Source organism: Salvia splendens, chromosome 21 (genome assembly GCF_004379255.2).
Source record: "Salvia splendens isolate huo1 chromosome 21, SspV2, whole genome shotgun sequence".
NCBI lineage: Eukaryota > Viridiplantae > Streptophyta > Magnoliopsida > Lamiales > Lamiaceae > Salvia > Salvia splendens.
Window position 1 is genome coordinate 25,753,535 of NC_056052.1, and position 24,048 is coordinate 25,777,582.

General features: G+C 35.9%; 1 protein-coding gene and 2 long non-coding RNA genes across 4 annotated transcripts; 1 reads left to right on the plus strand and 2 right to left on the minus strand.

Annotated features, from left to right (window-relative positions):
• Positions 1-5,759: 5,759 nt before the first annotated feature.
• Positions 5,760-8,937, minus strand: LOC121783773. The gene is made up of 3 exons (XR_006046646.1): positions 8,795-8,937; positions 7,690-7,776; positions 5,760-5,973 (listed from the first exon to the last, which is right to left on the minus strand). It is a non-coding gene; the product is annotated as an uncharacterized LOC121783773 (long non-coding RNA).
• A 4,058-nt stretch (positions 8,938-12,995) lies between these two features.
• On the plus strand, positions 12,996-22,755 carry LOC121783512. 2 transcript variants are annotated; one of them, XR_006046583.1, is made up of 5 exons: positions 12,996-13,285; positions 13,493-13,717; positions 13,791-14,612; positions 15,817-15,818; positions 22,745-22,755. It is a non-coding gene; the product is annotated as an uncharacterized LOC121783512 (long non-coding RNA). The 2 variants fall into 2 exon arrangements; XR_006046582.1 differs by lacking the exons at positions 15,817-15,818; positions 22,745-22,755 and having other exon boundaries at positions 13,791-15,031.
• On the minus strand, positions 18,392-19,770 carry LOC121783511 (probable sugar phosphate/phosphate translocator At2g25520). Its single transcript, XM_042181605.1, has one exon. The coding sequence runs from the start codon at positions 19,668-19,670 to the stop codon at positions 18,624-18,626; it is 1,047 nt and encodes a 348-aa protein (XP_042037539.1). The 5' UTR covers positions 19,671-19,770; the 3' UTR covers positions 18,392-18,623.
• Positions 22,756-24,048: the final 1,293 nt, after the last annotated feature.

Consider the following 24,048-nt stretch of genomic DNA (forward strand, 5'->3'; position numbering starts at 1 on the left):
GACTGGAGCACACCAAATGCGCGCTCCACGTCCTTGCGCGCCGACTCTTGCTGTTCCGCAAAGTAGGCCTTCCTCTCATCTGATGCGCACCTGATCGTCTTCACAAAGACGGGCCACCTAGGTTATATCCCATCCGCCAAGTAGTAGCCCATATCATGCTGGTTCCCGTTGGCGATAAAACTGATGGTCGGACCGACGCCCTGGCACTGCTCGTTTAAAAGGGGCGATGAGTTGAGGACTTTGAGGTTGTTGTTCGACCCGGCTACACCAAAATATGCATGCCAAATCCACAGCCGATGATCAGCTACGGCCTCGAGGATCATCGTGGGATTCTTTCCCTTGTAGCCGGTCATGTAGAACCCCTTCCAGGCAGCGGGACAATTCTTCTGTAATATCCGAAAAAAAAAATATATAGAATTTTATTCTTTTAAGTAAGGTTTGAATTTTTGTGAATATCTTGTTTAAGATATGGTTGGTAAATCTTATTTGTTTATTTTATTTTTTTTGTGGATATGTTTTTACCTAAGCATTTGTTAGTTGGGATAATTAATTAATCAATGAATTAAACATCCTAATTAACTAATTGTTTTCTCTCCCTCTCCCTCTCTCTTTTTCGAAAACCCCTCCCCCTCTCCCACTAATTTCTCAACCTCTCCCCACTCCTCACAACCGATCCAAAATAGAAAAAAACTATCTACTCTCTCTCAACCTTTCCCTCTCACCGTCGCTCATTTCTCTCTCTCTCGAAGTTGTTCTCTCACCGGTAAGGCTTCTCTCTTTCTCCCCCTCGGTTCTCACCTTTTTCCCTTCACTCCCTCTCATCGAATCTTGGATTCTTCAAGGTGTTACTCTCTCTCGTTGTGAATCGGAGTCGGAAGAGGAAGTAAAGCGTTTGAACTACGTTTGAACTATCCGGGAAAGGTAACCCAAGACCCTAACTCATGATAATTTCGAAAACACATGCATTTAGGACGTTTTGAATGTTTTAGATGCTGTATAGGCTTTGTGATTATGTGTTTGTGTGGGGTATGTCTTCGGTGGTGACTGACAGTGGGTTCCGACCCCTTTTTGACTGAGCAAACGATCTCCTTTTAGTACGAAATTTTAACTGTTTAAACTTTGGTGTGTCTTCTGTGTGGTGTGTAAATTTCAGCTTCATTGGATGTCGGATGATTTTATAATGATTTTTGTAAGTCAACTGCACTTTTCTGATGGATGTATGTTTTTGGGGGATGTATTTGTGTGCAATGGGGGTGATTCTGGGTGCTTCGATAGTGTGAGGTATGTGGATGTGTTTGGCCAGGGGATGGCTCGGGGAAAACAGCGTTTGGTTCGGGTGGTTTGTGTGTGTTGGCCGAGAGTTTTGGGGTTCGGCCTAGGGCAGTGTTGTGGAGAGTTTTGAAGGGTTGATCCCATGGGTTTGGGTGTGTTTTGGGATGTAGAATGTATGGTGGGAATGTCGTATAAGGTTTGAGAATCGTGGGTTGGGGGAAAACGGGTGTACACTTGATCGGGCCAGGTGCCGAGCCAGTGCCGAGACAGGTGCCGCGCCAGGTGCCGAGCCAGATGCCGAGACAGACGCCGAGCCAGTGCCGAGCCAGGCGGCCGAGACGGTCGGCCGAGGTGTCGAGCCAGGCGGCCGAGACGGTCGGCCGAGGTGCCGAGCCAGGCGGCCGAGACAGTCGGCCGAGGTGCCGAGCCAGGCAGCCGAGACGGTCGGCCGAGACACCGAGCAGGCGGCGAGACAGCCGGCCGAGGTGCCGAGCCAGGCGGCCGAGACACCGAGCCAGGCCGAGACGCCGATCCTTTTTCCGAACCTTTTCCGAGCCAAGTGAGCCGTTTGCACAGTGAGGGTATGCCGGGAGTATGAGTGTTGCGTGTGTGTCGTGTGCGCGTCTTGAGTACGTTGTATGCGTGTCGGGTGCGTGCGTGGTGTGTTCCGGACGTGTGATTTTGTGTGATTGGCTTATAAGATGTTGTTAAGTGTGTGTACGTGTAACGTGCTAGATGTTGAAGTCATCCACGTAGGAATCATGCATTGTCGTTTAAACCTCGTCTTTCCTGACTCTAATTATGATAATTATTTATCTTTCAAAGGGTGATCTTTTACGAGGAAATTGTGGTTGAAGAAGGGAACTATTTAAAAGCTAAGCAATTGAGGTGGGCTTTTCTACCCTACTATTTTGTGGGTTATTTTTACTACGGACGCTGTTCCGGAAATGTTTATGGAGGTGAACTGTTTGTCTTGCCAACTGTTTTATTTTGAAACCTATCTGAAGTGGTTTACCACATATGTTTAATCGAATTCGGGTCTGTTGGGCTGCGAACCCTCAGGCTAGTGTACACGAGATCGGGAGCCATCTGAGAGCAAGTTGGCCGGTCTAGTTGACCTGGGGTGTGGCCACGCCCCTTGTCACCCGTTGGATCAGATAGTGTATGATGGTGGGAATAAGGGTGGCAATATCTGAAAATGACTGCGCAGTCGAATTTATGAAATATGTTTTAGTGTACTTGGGTTATTTTCTTACACTTAAAACCCCAAGGTTACACTGATATGGCATGACAAACTATGATTTTGGCGTGTGTCCACTGAGTGCAATAAGTACTCAGCCCTGCATGTTGTTTTCTTAATGTGCAGGTTGAGCGACGATGGGGATGACGGATGTTGAGCAATTAAAGTCAAAATTGTGTTTTTACTTTGCCTTTTGGATGGTGTCGTGTCGTCATACCCGGCATTATCTATCTCTTGGTCTTTTCCGCTGCTTTGTAATCCGATACAATGTTTTCATTTAAACTCTGTTTACTTTAACTTTAGAAATGTCGCTACAGTGCATTGTTTTGAAGTGAACTTCCTCTAATTAAACGTTTTCGGGTCAAGTATTCTTGTTCTCCCCTTTCTTCCCCGCTTCTTTATTCCTCCCCTAGTCGCGGTCCACCGTACTTCCTATCCTTAGGAAATGCGGGCGTGACATCTTCCACTCCCAATGCATACAATCTATGCTGCCTAACATACCCGGGAACCCATGCTTCTCCCCGTGCATCTGCATCAGTTCCTGGCAGTCTTCGGGGGTAGGGCTTCGAAGGTACTGATCACCGAATATTTCAACCACGCCCTGACAAATATACTTCATACATTCAAGGGCAGTCGTCTCACCGATGTGGATGTATTCGTCCCACATGTATGCCGCACCTCCGTAGGCCAACTGCCTGATTGCTGCAGTGCACTTTTGAATAGGTGTGTGGCCGGGTTTGCCAGCGGCATCGTGCCTGAAGCGGAAATACAGATATCGACGCTCCAAAGTGTCAACAATACGCATAAACAGGGCCTTGCTCATCCTAAAACGCCGCCTGAAAAGGTCGGCATTAAACTGCAACTACGGTGCAATGTAGTCTTCATATAGCCGCTGATGTGCAGCTACGTGATCCCGCTCAATCACTGCTCGGCGGTGGACAACGGGTCGAGGTCGAGGTACCGCCGGCTGCAAGGCCCTCTGTAACAGCCGGTCTATCTCACGGGACGTATACGCCTCCAACGCTTCGTTCATTCGTCGGTCGTACTCCTCAGCATCCCCAACACTACCACCACTACTACCACCCGCGCTACTCATTTCGCGTTGTTGCTCTTGTACAGAAATTAAGATAGAGAGAATACTCGTTAAACAAGTGGTGCAAATGAAAATGACGTGCAAATCGCGTATATATAATGTTTCGAAAATTAAATTAAAAAAAAATAAAATCCGCTTGCCGATCGCTCGCCGATCGGGAGCCTGCAATGGCGGCCAGCCGATCGGCGAGCGCATCGGCCAGCGGTCGGGAATCGGCGTGCGCTCGCTGTTTTTTCCGCCGATTTGGCGCTCGCCGGCTGCAATGGCGCCAGGGATCAGCTAGCCGGTGGGCTCACCGCCATTGTGGATGCTCTAATCACTTCAAAGTATAATTTCGGCAAAAATATATAGCAATCATTCATTCAACGACTAATAGTAATTTTTTTATTATTTATAGAAATCAATTTTCTTTCCTTCTTAGTAAGATCTATTTTATTATCTACTAATAATATTTTAATTATATTTTTTTTTATTCTCTTTTATTTTATGGATTTAATGTTAAATTTTTTTTCCATTATTAAGATTATTAATAGCTAAGGGAGTTGGGTCAATAGCCAAGGCCCATTACAAATTAAATGGACTAAGAACTTAGGTTAAGCTACTAATGGGCTAACTATAGTAGACTAGCTATAGTAATTTATCTACTTTATAAAATCATAATTTATCTAACTACTTGATCTATTATGCATATGTAGTTGTGTGCCAACTACCAATTTTGCATTATCGACATTAATTATTTATTTTATTACCAACAAAAGTTAACAGAATTCAAACCCATAGTAATAGTTCAGTAGTAACACTTGATGTATTTAATTGGTTTAATTGAGTTTTCAATCTATAATTCAAAATTTTCACTCTTAAGTAATGTATTAAAGTAGTAGTAGTATTAATAATGACAGCACTCAACTACACTTGGACCACAAAATGTAATCAGCTTTCCATCATTCCACAACCACATCTCATGTAAGTAATATATTTAGATCTTTTTTTTGCTAGACAAATTCAATGACTATTTCATCATTTGATGTGCTGATTTTTTTATGAACAAGATTAGTTGATAGAGATTTTCAGAAAATAAAAGAAAGATTAATTGATAGAGTATAGTTTTAAAAAATAAGAAGAATGCAGTAGTAATAATATCAATCCACATGATGTTTTTGTTACATCCCTCGTGTGTTGATGTTGTTATCGATTATATATACTTTAAAGTTGGTGAACAAACTCAGCAAACAAGTCCATGAACATATTTGTGAATAAACTAATCCAAATACGTTCACACTTCACAAGCCCAATGAACTAATCAAAATGATACAACAACTATAAAATGATACTAGAATAATCAAAATGTTAGAAAAATTAATAACATTTCACTTATGAATCTAAAACAAATAGTTTTTCAAAACATTTCTATGCACTGCTCAATTTCCGCAAAAATGATCAATTAATTAAATTTTCAATTACTAAAAAAATAGAAATCTTGGATATCAATGGAAACAAGTTAATAAAAAAATATATATTCGAACTACTGTTATATCGAATATAGAAAATCGATGATGTCCTCTTATACCAGGACCTAAATATGTTGCCTTGCACTAATTGTAATATGTATTAATAACTGCATGTTTTAAGTTTGAAATTTAAATATTATTTGTTGAGTTGTTTAGGAAGTGTCCTAATACAGAAGAAATAACCTTAAAAAGTCGGATTTTGACATCCTGTATTTACATTGGATCAGTGGCGACTCAGAAAATATTATTAGTAGGGGCTATATTTTTAAAATTTTATCTAGAAGTTAATTTTTGAGTAATTTAGATTATTAATAGGGCTTTTGGATAAATTTAAAAAATAATTAATAGAAAACCATTTCTTGGTTCATCTCCAAATATGCAAATCTCATTCTCATTGCATAACACTAACAAGTAAATCTTCTACACAGTAATGATTAGCATTCTCAGCTTATAATAAGTGAAAGGGACCAGTTTCAGATTGTCCACATCCTAATCTCATAAAAGGCAAAATGTAGAATTAAAATATGGCACATCAAAAACATGTACATATAAAATCAATTAAGATTATTATTGTAACACCCCCTACCCGATCGGCGAACGGTCGAATAGGAAATGTCACAATTACGGTACCATAAATTATGGTCAATTAAAAACCAAACTTAATTCATTAACCTATCAGCAAAAGTTCCAACACTATTTACAAACACAGCGGAAGCTATTACAAATATTCAAATACTATACATGCCACATCTAACAGAAATGGACACAAACGCCGCAAGCAGTGATCAGTGACCCACCGAGGATGCAGTGCTGGCGAAGAAACGAAAGAAATATCCAAAGGAATCCCCGATCCAATTAACCTGTAGCACACTCAACACTTCAACCACAATTCTCTAACAATCAATAATCATACAACTTAAATTCTTATTATTATATTTACCAATCATTACTGCATATATCATATTATTATTTGCTTATTAATTTCTAACATACATTGGGCAGCATCTCCTCTATAACCAACACATACCCAGAATCCAACAATAGGCAATATCAAACCCAGAATTTATCAACAGTCATCAGCATTTATATGAAGCATCTAATATTCCAATTGGTATCCACACATTAACATAGACAAATCACAGATGTCATCACACGTATCAACATACCCGTACCAGTAGTCAAATCTTCGTCCACGACTTCAAATTTCCAAACTATGTCATCAGAGGGGTATAATAATACAAGAATTCCCATATGTCATAACTATGTCTGCAAGTCTCTGATTCTCAATATTTATATCAAAATTCAACATAACCATGTAACATAATCCATTTTCACGTATAATATAACAGATGTTTCACCTAATCTCATATTATAACTTATATATTATCATACACGTATTGTCACATATATCATCACGAATATTTTGATCGACACTATCACATAATTTTCACATATGGCCCCTTAATGTGCTTAGTGACAGACTAGGGTACGCGGACTAGATCAGAATCAGATACAGACGCGGATTTTGTCCTCGAGAGGACTCCGCACAGACCACCTAATTAGGGTGCAGACAGATAATCAGACCATCCATTTCGGATGCAGACAGATAATCCCGAGAACAGACCACCCATAGGGTGCAGATCAGACAAATCAGATAACAGACGATCCTCGCTTCGGTTATCCAGAAGACGAGAGATCACAGATGATGCAGCGCTGCTGTCCTATGGTATGCCAATTGTACCCACAGAACACACTCAAGCACGGGGCGTAAACACAGTCAAATATACCCATTTTCATATCAATACTTATTCTCAATAATTACTAACATAACACATCAGTATCTTCTTTTCATACCATATCAGATTAGATAAACAGATAAATTTCCAGCTCTTTCAATACCATCACATATCCAAATTTACATTTTTTTGTGTCAGAAGCAACATATACAGATCACATACTGCAATTACATATTCGTATACATCTCATCAAGGCGTAAGCACAGTCACGCATACATATACTTTATTTCAGACAATTCTCAACAGAACACAGCACATCAGACATCATCACAGATAGAGCACATATCATCACATGTAATCATATTCGTATATATCTTATCAGCCTATATCAGATACCACATTTACCTACAGTCACAACCATATTCTTCATTTCCACATTATCTACAGTCACAACCATATTCTTCCCTTTTCACATCTCATTACCAAATCATTCAATAATTCATCATATTCTCATGTTTTACTTCATAAATCTTTTATCACACAATTACTCACGATCTACTAAGATAATAATACATCAACACAGACAGACAAATCAGACCTCATCACAGATAGATAGATCAGACATCATCACATTTAATCACATTTATTTCCATCTCCTCAACGTATACTCTTTTCACATATTTCATTATCAAATCAATCAACAATCCATCATATTCTTATATTTTACTTCATGAATATTTTATCACATAATTAATCATAAATTATTTAGACAATAAGTCACGTAATAATCACGGAGAAACACGTAAGAGAATTAGGCCATTTAAGTGTTGAGCATGCTACCTGGATGACGATATTTCCAAACCTTTCCATTCGACATTTCTTCTTTCGCCGATCCTTTTTCCTTTCATTTGCTACATTTGGGTGTAGCTACCTCATAGAATTATAACACAAATTAATTTATCGAGAAATAATATTACTATAAGCTAAAAATTCTCCCCTTTATCCTCCTCATCTAATATCCTAGATGAAAGTAATTCCATGATCTACCAATTTACTTTTAATATATCCACTACATTGGACTGTTTTCTCGTTAATGTTACGTAATCATTTAAAAGGCTTTAGAGGCGCAACCTAGTATTTTCAAATACCCTTGGAAGTCTAGTTTACAAAGCAACAAGATTCACTCAAAAATTCCTAATGGGTCGAGAGATATTCTCCTTTCACCACAGACTACCAAAATCGAGCAGTTTCTGGCAATAGTTTCTACACAATTTTTAAAAAATAGTATTTGTACTCTTTAATTAATCACAAAATTCAGAGAACAACTAAACACCTTATAGTTAATTTATAAAGTATGCAATCAAGTTTTCATCGACCTTAAATTCCCTGAATATTTCGGATAACACATACCAAAACATGACAAAGTACCAGAATTTTGACAGTTCGCAGCTGTGTTGTTATAACAATTTATAAACATAGTAAACGAGCTCCTTAATTCTCCATAAAATTCAGGGATCCTATAGACTCATTATAGTTATTATAGAAATTGTTAAACCAAAGTTTACACTATTCTACTCATGCCAAAAATTCGGAACATGTCACTGAAAAACAGGGGATTAAACCTTGTTGAACAAATTTCTATTTCAATTCATGTTAACTCAACTCTTAAATCATTTATTTCATCTATCATTAACATCTAACCACCAAACCATAAACTCTGAGGTATATTTTCAGTCTCAACATCAAGTTCATACCATGGCAATTTTACTTTGAAATTACCCATCAAAACGTAGCATACGACGTCCATACACTACGTATTCAACAATTAATCGAACATAAAACCATGCATCCATCAACACCTATGGAGCTCGAAATTTTCAGATTTTTAACCTCAATATGAATTGAATTTCATGTTATAAAAATAGCATAGGAAGAAAGACCTTACTTGATTTCATAACGTTTACACGATTAAATCGACGGTTCGACAGAAAATCGGGGTGAGACTTATTTGAGAACCTCACGACTTTTCCTCTCCCATGGTGGACGGTTTTTCTTAGAAAAAAATAGGAAGAAGAAGATAGTTTTTGGTATTTAATTTAGTCTTCATCAATTACTGTAATGTATGGCAATAGTTTTGCCATTTGGCACCTTTTTATTAAGCCACTTGTTATATAATTTCTCTAGAATTCTCTTTATGCTTCACACTTAAAAAAAAATGAATTCATCTCATGCCTAATATACTTAAAAAAACGTCACTTTTTATATAGGACATTATGTTAGTTTAATTCATTTAGAAAGACCATTATGCCCTTCTATCGCGTTTCCTATACGAGCACCGATTTAATTCTAATTTCTTGCTCAATCTTACTCACATTACACTTATTTTGATCTCTAGATTCCATATAAATTATTTTCCAATGGAAATTCCTAATATTTCTCGGCAAATTCGTCGAAAAACCCTAATCGACGACTTTTCTCAAAAACGTACTAAAACTCATTAAAACTCAATTCTTTGCTCACATATCCTTTCTAACACTTATTTAAGACTTATATTTCAGTATTCCATGATTTATTGAATTATCAAAATTTATTTTGTTATTTATTTCGAATTATTCGCCGAAAACCCTAATTTCGGCGATTTACTGCACCAAAAATTAACTTTTCCGTCTAAGGTGGAAACTTTATGTTTTAGCATTTTAGGTATACACATCTTTATAACATATTCTCACAATACTTCTTTAAGAGCATTAGCAGTGGTGCGAATGTCCCGGCGGATATTCCCGCGGACATCCCAAAAACACCTCCTGCAACGTCATACGGACATCCCACTGCGGATGCCACGTCATACGGATATCCCACTGCACAGTGGCGGACATCCCCAAGGACATCCTGACGGACTTCCCACAATTAAAAAAAAATAATGCAATAATCGGGATGTCCGCGCGGACGTCCGTGGGAGTCAACGCAATGGCGGACGTCCGCACGGACGTCGCGACGGATATCCGTGGAACGCCGTGGAACTCCGGTGTCCACAGCGGATGTCCGTATCCGTGCCTCCCTTGCACAATGGCGGACGTCCCGCGCGGACTTCCGGCACGCCGGTCGGAATTCCGCCGGGACGGGCGCCATTGTTGATCCTCTAAGGCCTATGTCATCCAATATATTGCATACTACTCACGGACGAACATAGTACTACTTCCGTTCCATGTTAATAGAGACGTTTCATTTTCTGCACTCATTTTTAGAAAATAATATACTCCCCTCGTCCTTGAAAGTTTGTCCCATTTTTCTATTTCCGTCCGTCCCACAAAATTTGTCCCATTTTTGGTAGTGAACTCCACATTCCACTAACTCATTCTTACTCACATTTTATTATAAAAGTAATATATAAAAGTAGGACTCATATTCCACTAACTTTTTCAACTCACTTTTCATTACATTTCTTAAAACCTGCGGCGAGTCAAAGTGTGACAATATTTGGGGGACGAAGGGAGTAATATATAGTTAAAGTGGAGAAAAAGTAAATTAAGAGAAAAAATAATGTAGAGAACACTCTATTAGGCGGAACGGAGAGAGTACTTAGTAGTATTTTTTTTCTATTTTACAAAAATTTATTATAATAAGATAATTAGAGTAATTTCGAATATGTAAATAGAGAGGTTTTCATAACATTTTCTAAGTCCATTTGTCATAAGATGTATACAAAAAATGTGCATAAGATCAATTTGGAAAGAAAAGGTATATTGCTCATTTATCTTTTAAAAATAAATGTACAGTACATTTTTTAAAAGTATTGAATTGAAAGGAAAAAATGTAAATGAGAATGCAAAGAAAAATAATTAACATATTGGAGAATATTATTATTATTATTATTATTATTATTATTATACAAGTTTATACTATATGAAATTAATTCGATACTTAAATTAAAATGAAAATACTCCAAATATAAAATATTTTTTCTATGCTTATACATTCCAAAATTTATATTCTACCTTATAAAGTGAACTACTTGACTAAAACGTGTACATATTATTATGTCTTAAGAAAAGACATCATTATACATCATACCTTAAGTGGGTAATGGTATAAGCCACCATAATAAACAAATATACTAAATTGTGGCTACAATTAAATTACACAAAGTGGATTCTCATTCCTTTAGATAAGATAAATACCAATCTTGAACCGACCCATATGATATATACCTTCATGATTTTGATCCATTTACATTTTACTTCATTAGCCAAACCATAATTAATTAATTAATCTTCTTAATTAAGTTTAATGTCACCTTCCACATTAGGTGGCTTTGTTAATCGTATAAATTATTTTACCTATAACAAGATAATAATCTTAATTAATTCTTTTTCAGCAGCCATAAGTTGCTGATTCAATACTTATCACGCCAAAAAAAGTCATTCATGCAAATTTTAAAGATTATCTTGTAGCATAATTACATCACATATTCACATGCATTTTTATTAAATCCATTTAAAATGATAAAAACACAAAAAGACTAAGATTGGTAATATTTCAAATTTATGATCGAATTCTTCGGTTTTTAGTTGACAAATTTCGAAAGGGGGGTCAAACCAATCATTACTTTGATAGTCAATTCCAATCATTATATTTCGAGTTAGTGATGATGGATATGCATTATGCATATGTTCACAGTTCACTTCATTTCTAGAAACATATATTAAAAGTCCAATTTTTTCAAAAGAAAATAATATAGTATAAATAAATATCCACTTTATTTTAATTGACTTGAATCCACTTATATTAATTGACTTTACGTGTACTACCTTCACTTGTTTTCTTTTAGGTTTGAGTTGATAAAGTTGCCATATTCATATTCATACTAGTACTAAATTTTCAATCACAATCACATACGATTAAAAACATAGTTATTGTGATTTGTGTAACCCAAGTAAAAACAAACATTTATCTACGATGTAAATTTCGTATTGAAATATTTATATTATGACAATTATATCAAATTAATTAGAATGATATAGTTAAGGTATGGTTATACTGAAATTTCCAAACCGATTAGAAGAATGAAATGGAAAGGGTGTCGACGTCTAAAGTGTGAAAATCGGCCAATATATATTTGGTGGAGAATTCAGCATAGAATGGCTAACCACCACTAATTGATAATTATATTCCACCAATATAGTGGGATTTTATAACGACCATTAAGTCATACCTACTAGTAAATATGACACCCCATCAATAGATAAAATAAAATAACACACTTGTCCAGAGCCTTCGTCCTAGTAGTAAGGAGCTTAAACATTATTGTGTAAGGTACCGAGTTCGAGCCCTCTTGACTTCAGTTGTAATTTCCTCCTTTCTATAGGAGTTTATTATATGTCAAAACGTGGACAACACTTGGAAGTGATCAAGATAGTAAGAGTGTCCACGATAGTGGACAATCAAAAATACTTGAAGTGGTCAAGATAGTAAGAGTGTCCACAATAGTGGCACAGCCACGCCACAGCCATAAAAATACTTGTCCGTTTAGTCATCAAAGTCATGGCTCAGCCACAAAAACTTGTTCAGACACGCCATAATAGAGGTTATATTTATAGAAATAAATTTTTAAAAAAATTCCCGGAAATGACCGCTGAGGCGCAGCCGCGAGGATCGTCTGGCGCCCTACGCCTCCGCCGGGTATCCGGCTCTTCCACCCCGCCGCGGCGCTTCGACGGCTTGCAATAGGGAGCAGCGACGCAGCTATTGTGGACACTCTAAGATATTCGGATAACAAACTTAAAACCAAGATTGTGTTTGGAAGTTCTTTATGAGAAAATGTCTTGTGTGTGTTGAAATTAGACATATTATGCTAGATTGTGAATTTTTGAATTACTTCAAATGGATATCCTCAATTCGTAAGATAGAGAAATATATTATCCTCCACTACAATTGAAAATATATAAAGCTTGAACTTGTAAAGAAGCACTAAAGCCTACTATATCATATATTTTGACCAATGATATGCCAAGTATATTTTTATATTTAAATTACACGTGCGCCAACTTATGTCCAAATAAAGTGTAATCTCATTTACAAAACTGTGCATTCCCCAACTATAAATTTGCCTCAATCCATAACCCTTTTCAACCACAATTATCAAATCTTTATCCCTTCACTATAAATTGGCTCATTCCATTAACCCTTTCAACCACAATTATCAAATCTATATCCCCTCACAATAAATTTGGCTTAATCCATAATCCTTTTCAATCTAATCATCAAATCTATATCTATATACACTTCACTGCTCTTTGAATAGTTCTTGAATCATTTTATCAATGACTATGAGTCCAAAACTAGCCTTTGCCATTGGGAATATTGCTAACCATTTCATTCAACCAAATTGTTTTCGGCGACATCGGGACCGCTAGCTCCTACAACCCTCCTTACACACGTGAGTCCGCTCTTTTTGTTACGTTTTTACATGTAGAAATGTAATGTCGCCAGTTGATGGTTCTAAATTAATTCTTGAACCGGAACCGAACCAGTTTAGTTGGTATATCGGTTTTGGTTCAACTTGTATATAATTGAAAACCGAAACTGCTAGTTTTATTATGGATGGAAATTTATCAATTTTATTAACCAAAATATTGTTGTGCAGCTACAAGGTGCAATGGCAATAGAGCCGACCAATTCCCATTAGGACAACGGCGCCGCCTGCGGCCTCCGGTGCCTTAGCGGCAACAAGCGGCCTTGCAAGGGGGACGTGCGGGTGGTTGATTTTTGCACCCGCAGGCCATGCCCTTCGACTATAGTGATGTCGACTGACGCCTTCGCCGCCTGTCTCCAAATCCCCGGATGCTAAAATCAACATCAAATTTATCCAGTAAGTTAGACATGGAAATGTCATATGTTTTTTTGCATGAGGATTCATAAATGTTTTATTATTTATTTTGCAGGATTTGGCATCAAATATGGGCATTGCATTGCGTGTTTGCTGTGGAGAAAGTAATTTAATTTGGAGGTGTAGCTTATTTGAAGTAATACTCCTACTAGTATATGAATTTGAAAAGATGTGTTTCGTATCTTTATTAGTAGTAATTTATTGTGTGTTGGAGGTGTATGACTCTTACTATGATTAATTATGTGTTTCCTAATATCTACACCTCTATTTTTGTATCTTGGACGATGGGCTTAAGGCCCAATTAACTCCTCAAAATTCATCTTCTCATATTAACCAAATTTTAATTAATTTCGACCAAATCCTCCAAACTAAATCACCAGCCCACCATCTGTTCGACCAAATTCCCCAACCAACTCCATTTTCAAAATTCCTATCACAAATGGCGCGTTGCCAGCAACGAGATTCAGTTCATCAGTCTCCCGCCACCAAATCCGAGCTCTTTCCCAGCAGCAGTCGAAGCAAAAGCATACCGCCTAATCCCCCAAATCCTCAACGGAGCCTTGCCGCAACCCTAACCCCTTCACATTCCTCTCCAAATTCCCCGAGCGCCGCCGAAACGAAACCATCGACCAAATCCTCCAATCCTTCATCCCAATCCGGTCGCGGCGGCGATGTGTGGAAGGGGGTTTATACCGTTTATACGGGCGAGGCAGAGGGTGGTGGAGGGGTTGGTGAGGTGGAGCATGCTGCTGTTGTGAGGAGGAGGTTTGCAGGGATGAGTTCTTAGGAATTCTATACGACGAAGAAATCGTGTGGCGAAGGGGGTTCTTGTTTGTAGGAATGGTAGTTCGGACTTGGAACGAGCATGGATTGATGGGTCGCGAACTGGGATTCGATTGATGACGAAGAAAGAGAATTCTTGGTTCTGTTCTCGGACTCATGGTGGAAAAAGGGATGGATCAAATTATATTGCACAACGTATAGTATTTGTTTTGGATCGTGGACAGTGATTCGATTCGTGACGAAGAAAGAGAATTCTTGGTTCTGTTTTCTGCCGATGATGGAAATCAAGGATTGATCAAATTCTAGTGCACAGCGTAGATTTGTTATAGATTCGTTTGTTTGTTTTGAGTCTTGTTCGAGCCGGACATGATACAAGTTTATCATGTCCGACCGGTTTCACCGGGCATCCTGTATATTGCTGAATAGAACTCTCACTCTGCATAAATTGGGCATACAGGCATCCCAGCCCAGTTTAGTCTTGCTATAGAAATGGACATTTTGTGTTGAGTTTTGTGTTAGTTTTGAAAAAATATTGGGATCTTTCGACGTTTTTGAGGTTAGGTGGAATCTTTGCTTCTTGTTAATTATTCAGGTTTTTGTATAATAATTCATGTATGAAAATTGGGCTTGATCCGGTTAAGAGAAATGGGCTTTGGTGATAAATATATATGGAACAATGGGCCTTCTCTTCATTCATTTAACACTATTAATACTAAAGTAGAGACTTAGTAACAGCTCTTATAGAATTAATTAAACAGTTTTTTTTATTATTATTTAGTTAATTATGGATTGGAATTTGATTCCCAATCAAGAATCCAATTCGGATTCATGAGGTGTATTTCTCCTTTGGCGTTTTTATTTGACGCATTGATGTCTGCTTCAAAATCCACATTCTTTTTAACAAAAAACTATCCAATATTAATATGTAGAGAGAGATTAGCAGCCATCATCAATGTCTAAGTTTGGTGAGAAAAACTTGCCACTGTATATGAAATTCAAGAATGTCACTATCAAAAAAATTCTACACAACCAAACAAAAAAAAAAGATAATGTATGACAATTAGGGAAGGAAAGAGTAGGAAACCCTTCAAGGTTTAATAAAATAAAAAAATAAAATAAATCAACACTAATGGTGAAGATTGTGATTGAATTAAGTTATGATTGTAGGTATTTGGAAATAAATTATGGAGTAATCCTTTTCTACATTAATAAGAATGAAAATCATGCGATGGATTATCTAACGACTCAAATGAAAGACATGTGATTAGGCTCGAATCATAAGTGGTAAACAAAATCAGTAGTACCATATTTAATCTGGTCAAAAGAAGAATAACGAGCAACAAAACATTAGAACAACAATACCTTACGGCACACGAAAAACCAACAATCAATAGCAAAAATAAGACACGAACATCTATTATCATCATCAACACATAACACGAAATAAAAGAAACAGTTAACTTCACGATCACGTGAAAGAAAACACAACTCACATTAGGCGACAAACTCAATTAACATTTAATCACATCTTATGCACAAACCTAACTCTTCATTGAGATCTTGTCACTTTTCAATCCATGCAAGTTAGAATTTCAATAGCTAGAAGCATGTGGATCGTGCTAGTCCATGTTTATTTCCCATATGCAAAAGTCAACTATCCAGAATATTAAAGTACCTAATTTAATTATACTTTCAACTAACCAAATTAAAACAAGAATAATCCCATATATGTAGCTTGTACTTCCAACTATGAGATTTGCCTTTTCAAATTCGTCACCCTTTAATTCTTGACCTCTCAAATTATCTTATGAATATTTTATTTGAGGAAGTACACCAAAATAATTTTTATATTTATGTCCAAATTTATAAACAATTATAAAAGTTATCTTGAGGTTTACTTTCTACCTACATACAGAACTTTTATAATCTTACAAAATAAGCCCCTTAGACCATTAAAAGCATCATTTAATATACTAATGCTATTACTACTAATTATACTCCATTTGTCCCATTTTAGGAGTCTCAATTTGATACGAATTTTAAGAAATATAAAAAAAATTATTTAAAAAATAGTAGAATGTGACTTTCATTTTTATATAGTTTTATAATAATAAAATATGTGAAATGAAGTTAATGAAATGTGAATCATTTTACCATTTATGAAATATTCTAACTGGAACTCTTAATGTGGATCAGACTAAAATAAAAAAATTGAGACTACTAAAACGAGACGGATGGAGTATTACTTTTGCCCATCAAAAGTGTGAAACTTTATGTTTTAGCATTTTAGGAATACACATCTTTATAACATATTCTCACAATACTTCCTTAAGAGCATTAGCAGTGGTGCGAATGTCCCGGCGGATATTCTCGCGGACATCCCAAAAACATCTCCTGCAACGTCATACGGACATCCCACTGCGGATGCCACGTCATACGGATATCCCACTGCACAGTGGCGGACATCCCCAAGGACATCCCGACGGACTTTCCACAATTAAAAAAAATTAATGCAATAATCGGGACGTCCGCGCGGACGTCCGTGGGAGTCAACGCAATGGCGGACGTCCGCACGGACGTCGCGACGGATATCCGTGGAACTCCGGTGTCCACAGCGGATGTCCGTATCCGTGCCTCCCTTGCACAATGGCGGACGTCCCGCGCGGACTTCCGGCACGCCGGTCGGAATTCCGCCGGGACGGGCGCCATTGTTGATCCTCTAAGGCCTATGTCATCCAATATATTGCATACTACTCACGGACGAACATAGTACTACTTCCGTTCCATGTTAATAGAGACGTTTCATTTTCTGCACTCATTTTTAGAGAATAATATACTCCCCTCGTCCTTGAAAGTTTGTCCCATTTTTCTATTTCCGTCCGTCCCACAAAATTTGTCCCATTTTTGGTAGTGAACTCCACATTCCACTAACTCATTCTTACTCACATTTTATTATAAAACTAATATATAAAAGTAGGACTCACATTCCACTAACTTTTTCAACTCACTTTTCATTACATTTCTTAAAACCTGCGACGGGTCAAAGTGTGACAATATTTGGGGGACGAAGGGAGTAATATATAGTTAAAGTGGAGAACAAGTAAATTAAGAGAAAAAATAATGTAGAGAACACTCTATTAGGCGGAACGGAGAGAGTACTTAGTAGTATTTTTTTTTCTATTTTACAAAAATTTATTATAATAAGATAATTAGAGTAATTTCGAATATGTAAATAGAGAGGTTTTCATAACATTTTCTAAGTCCATTTGTCATAAGATGTATACAAAAAATGTGCATAAGATCAATTTGGAAAGAAAAGGTATATTGCTCATTTATCTTTTAAAAATAAATGTACAGTACATTTTTTAAAAGTATTGAATTGAAAGGAAAAAATGTAAATGAGAATGCAAAGAAAAATAATTAACATATTGGAGAATACTTTATCTTTTCCTATTAGAAATTGTTTTTTCATGAAAAAAGTGAATATGAAGTTCTTTTTTATCTTTCAATTTACATTTTCTTTTGAAGTTGTTTTAACGAACTATAGATAACTTCACAATTGATAGTCAATTGTCAAAGTATAAAGTCAGCTAATTACATCAATGCGTTTTCCTTTTCTTGGCATTTTCTTATCATGACAAATTAGTTTTCAATACACTATTATAGGAAAACAAATTAGTGATACAGTAATTAATAATTGATTTTTATTAAAAGCGAAAATAACTTGGGAGGAATGTAGTACTTTTATCCCAATTTACTATTCCATACAAATAATAAAAAACAAATATTTGGCTCATCTAATCAAATGAATGCCACAAACTGGATACAAATTCATTAAATTCAATATGCGAATTTGTAAAACTGTAAATAGAATTAGAACAACTTGAAGAAAATTAACATTAAAAATAGGGAAATTTGGAATGAAAAATCCATCCAACACCTTTTTTATGCTAATTATGTTACAGATATAAATGAAGTGTATTAAAAGAAGGAAAATTCAAGCAGAAATTACCAAGATTGAATAAATCCCCAAATTTCTCCTTCTTCACATTTATTCCAAGAAAACTCTGCTATTCCGTAACCTAATTTACACAAAATCCCCAAATCAAGCCTGCGAATCTCCCTTCTTCCCATCCCCTTCTCTCTCCGTTATCAGCTTCGCCGCCTCCTCATCCGCCGCCGCCGTCTTCTTCTGCGCCTCCTTCGCCTTCAGCGCCTGCAATTTCGAGTGATTGTAGTACGCGACGCCTAAAAACGCCAATCCATACCCGATCAGATTCACCGGCGTGACGGTGTCCTTAATCACCGACCACGAGAACGCGATTAGGAGCCAATCCTTGACAACTCCGGCGACGTTCATGGTCAGCGCCGATGTCTTCCCTACGAGGAGGAACACGGCGAGGTTTAGCGCGAAGGCGCAAAGGCAATTCGTGCCGAAGATGAGGAAATCGAAGTGGAAAGCGGCGGTTTGCTGCCTCAGCAAGGGGAATTCGACGATTAGCCAGGGGATCGAGAGGAAGAGAAAGCAGCTCGGCGCGACGTAGTAGAGAGATGTGATTGGGTTGAGATTGATGCCTTTGGAGGTGAGGAGGATCTGAATCATGACCAGCCGCGTGGCCTCGAAGACGACGGCGCCTAATTGGAGGAAAACTCCCCAGGAATCGTATTTGGCTTCGCCGTAGGCGGCGATTGCGACGCCGACGGAGATGGCGAGCATGTTGGACATGGTGGTGGACTTGTAGGCGTCCTTTTTGAGGAGGATTCCGATGGAGTAAACGGCGACGGGCATGAGCGCCTTGAGCATCTGGATGAAGGAGACGGAGAGGTAGATGTAGGCGGAGTTGGAGAGCCAGAGGGAGAGGGAGTAGAGGGCGCCGATGGGGACGACGGAGGAGAGGTAGGTGCGGCGGGAGAGGGCGGCGGGCTCGACGAGGCGGAAGACGCGGACGGCGGCGAAGGCGAGGGAGGAGCAGAAGGCCATGTGGATCATGGTGAGGGAGATGGGGAAAGGCCAATTGTACAACTTCCGATCCAGGATGTACTTGTTGTAGACGATGACGGTGAAGGAGAGGAAGATCCAGATCGCGACGTACATGTAGGAGAGCATGATCTTCTTCACCACGCCGTCGGAGAGGGCGCCGCCTTTCCCCATTGCTTCCGGCGGCGGTGGAGATTTGGGGGTTTTGGGTTTCTAGAGAGAGAGAGAGAGAGAGAGAAGGTCAGCTCTTGGATTTGAATGGCTTCGAATTGGGGTTGAAATTAGGGATTTTGAGGAGAAGGGAGGGGTGAGGTTGTAATTTCACTTCGAAAGAGATCTAAATGTGGATTTTTTTATTTACATAAAGTTAATAGTATAATCTCTTTTTTGGATTAAGTTACCTTGAGTCTTTTTTGGTTTATTAGCACAATTATAAATTTAGCATTTTGTAAATATGTTGCCTTATAAAAGGGAGAATAACATGTTAAATTACAAAATTTGATCAAATTATGACTAATTAAGTAAATTTGAAAATGAAATACTATTAATTTATGAAAAATCATTTTTTCCGATTGCTTCAACCCTATGGAAAACGAAATCTTTTGGTGATGCTCACACGATGTTGTTTTAGTAAAATACATATATATATATATATAATTTTTATTTTCCTTTCTTTTTTTCGTTGCTCATTTTAGTGAAACAACGTCATTTTTACTTTTTAGCTCAAATATAAGGATCATGTATAAGAAATTGAAATTTTATAATTTAATATTCTTATTTTCTAATTTTGTTGGATTGACTCAAATTTGGCTAAATTTCGTAGTTTAAACGACTATCGGTATTTCTTTTATAATATCACGAGCAATGTAAAATTTCTTCTTCTTTTTTGCAGAAAGGGTCAAGGACAAAGAAAATGAATGTTCATAAAATAAAAGGACAGAAAATTAGGGTTGAAATTAGGGTTTTTTATGAGTTGGGATTTCAGTTGAGGAAAGAGATTTGTGGGGAAGAAATTAGAAAAGTAGTATAAATGTGGATTTTGCGACTGCTTGGTCTGGCGAAATGAAGCATAATAAGCAAAGTCAATTATGAAAATTAAATGTTTCTGCAAAACGCTAAAGAGTTTTTTTCAATAGTAATGTCACATTTATTAGTTTTGGACAGCTATTAAGCGATGACCAACTTACATACTTATAATGAAATAGGAGTATCATTTAAAAACAAAATGAAAATGAATCTAAATAGTTAGATGTTGACTTGGTAAAGTTGTGGGCCTATTAAAAATTATTAGCAAGTTAGTATCAAACCAGGATATGCGGAGAATAGGCCCATAGTTTTAATGCAATCATTTGTTTTTTCACTTTCCCTTTTATTCTTTTTTATATATTGTCGTATATAATGTCATATACTCTTAATTAAAACAATTATTTTATTTGGAAATAGTTAATTTCATTGGATTCAGAAATAGTATGTGAAGGGATAATAAACATTTACATCATGAATTTTGATCAAATTTTAGTTAGTTTCACAAGGAACCACAAAATTTTAAATTTTCTCAGTTGTCTCATACGTGTGTAAAACGATGGTTTGAAGATGCTCAAAATGATATTGTTTGATTAAAATATAAAAGAAATATTTATATAATTAAACAATAATGTTTTAAACACTACCAAATATATTGTTTTGTACATGCATGAATCAATCGAAAAAAATTAGAATTTTATAATTTAAAATTATATTTTTAAATTTTATGAAATTGATCAGAATTGAACTAATTATTGTAATTTAAATGATTATTATATGTATTGAAAATGATAGGGAGACAAAGGTGAGGCTGCCATGGAAAAGAACGTTGAAAATCAATTTTATCTACAATAAAATTTAAAATATAATTTGGTAGGTGGCATGAGAAAATTAGGTGAGTGAGAGAGTGACAGAAAAAGATGAATAGAAAAGTATGCATAATGGATGTCAGTTTCTTTTTAATTAGTTTGGCCTTTAATTTTGTCATATTACATGAAAATGAAAATATTGTGGTAGTACCATTATTATCGATCACTATATTGCTAAATTTATTTCTCTTTCTAAATTTGAATGGTGAATTTGAAAAGTGGTCTGCGTTAGTGTAGGATAATGGCATACACAATATTAAAGTTGCCGACTGAAATATAAAATTACCGTTAAATGATTATTTAAGATATTACAAAAGATAAGCTTAGTTTGTGGAATAAATTTAAAATGGTAAACAAAACAAATACTCCATATATGTCTCACTTTTTTAGTCCATCTCAATAAAAATGTTATATTTTCATTTCCCAAAAAAAGAAAATCATTATTAGGAGTATATTTTATGTAGCTTTTTTCTCTTTCTCACTAATAGTCGAATTATTATTTTTTTCTTTATTAAAAATTTCTCTTACTTCTTAAACACATTAAATAACAACTACTACTAAAATTTCATATCACCTCATAAGTTTGATATCTTATTCAGGATGGATGAAATATTATGTTTATTTTATCCATGATTCCACTTATAATGTCTTAACTAAGTTATTAAATACTAGTACCACTTACACTTTGGTGGATGGTAATTAATAAAATTGGACCTTTTATCCTCTTCCTCCATTTGCTCCCACAAAAGATTAAATCCATATGGAACTTGTCTAACTTATAATGATTTGTTTTGAAAACATACCTCTTTTTTAAAAAAAATACAATTAACGACTATTGACATAAAAAAAATCAATGAATCGTGAAGAATGAGATAGAATTGATCAAAAAGCAAATATATTGAATTATTAACATTGAAGGGTTTGTAGTCCAACAATTAGGATAATTGCCTTCCAAGCAATATAGACCCGGGTTTGACTCCTGACAAACGCATTTTATTATTTTCTTAATTATTTTTGTCAAATAATTAAATAATTTAATGAAGCGTATGGACTATGCACCATTTATTTAGATCCGAGCATAGCCTCAAGCAGCTCATGAGTAGCTACATTTATTTACAAGCATATTTTTCCTTCTCCTTGTGGTAAAATATGTTTGAACAAACTACCAAAAAGTTCTAAAAACTTTTCCCAAGTATAAATATTCTCCAAAAATTCTTAGATATTTTGATCAAAACTTAGTGCTCGTAGATAAAAAGATGTGTTGTTGAAATCTTCACCGTTAATTTAACATACAACAACTATATAATGATAATAATCAAAATGTTAGAAAATTAATAATATTCAGAACCAACCGAGAAATAGGATTGTCACAATCTTAAATCAATAATTTCGATGAACGTTTGTTAATCAAAATTTAGTTGATTAAGTGAATCAGATAGATTTGGCTAATAGAATTAATTGACTTCCAAGTTTTTATAATGTATTTTTTTAATTTATGTTTTCTATTATTGCCATTTTTTAATGCATTAGATGTTTTGGAATTGTAAATTTTTAATTTAACATATAAGTATTTATTTATACATATATAAAAGGCTAGTTTTGGGATGTTTTGAATAATTATTTTGTGCAAAGGATGAAAATGCAATTAAAAAAACTATTAAATTAGTTAACTGATTACAATCATAATCATATATATATTTGGACGGTTATGGTGAGGGGAATGAGACTTTATTTCTCTAAGAATGCAACAACCGTTAGACAATTTCATTCATGTTCCTTGAATTTTTTAAAAGTGTTTGGAGGTTATGGTCAATTAGAAGTAACGTCCAAATAATTATTACATGCCCAAATAGTCCAATACTACACAAAACTTGCGTCATTTATTACACATGACAACATGAATACCTTTCTTCATATTTTTTTTGCCTATAAATATGTCTCGTTTGCTAATTTTTTTTTATTCACAACTTCATTAGCTTCTCCTATTACATTATTGGATTGGTTTTTCTCCAATAAGAAAAGATATTTTCAATATGGAGTTCACAATTCTTAATATCAGCAGACTAACAATACTGTATCATCAAAGTGAGGTGTGTATGTATTTTTGAGATGAAGGTGAAATGAAACCTTCACTTTTAAATCCTATTTTGAGGATCATTCTCTATTTGAGTGATGTTAGTTCATATTTAAACTTTTTTAATGTTAATTTGTTTTATTTTTTTTATTAAACGATTTCGATGATTATTATCTGTTTGAGTGATGTTAGTCCATATTTTAAACTTTTTCTTAATGTTAATTTGTTTTATTTTTTGTTTATTTTTTTTAATTTCTTGTGTTTTAGATATAATAGTTCCTTTTTTGCAATAAGGAAGTAATAGAATCTTAGACTGTCTATAATATTTTGAAACTAATGCATTGCACATTCGTCGTCAATTTCATTGCTTTCATAGTTTTGGTGCAAAAAAAAACACCATAAGTCAACTATATGGCAAAAGGAAGCAAAAGACGAAGAGCATAAATATCACATTGTTCTTGCGCACATGCATAAATCATTAATTTGGAGATTAAATAGACTGGGGGAGAAAATGGGGTAAAAATAAGTAGGGGAGAGAAGTTGTGGCGCTTCGATGGTGTGTGTTTGGTTGAGTTTGTGCTTTACT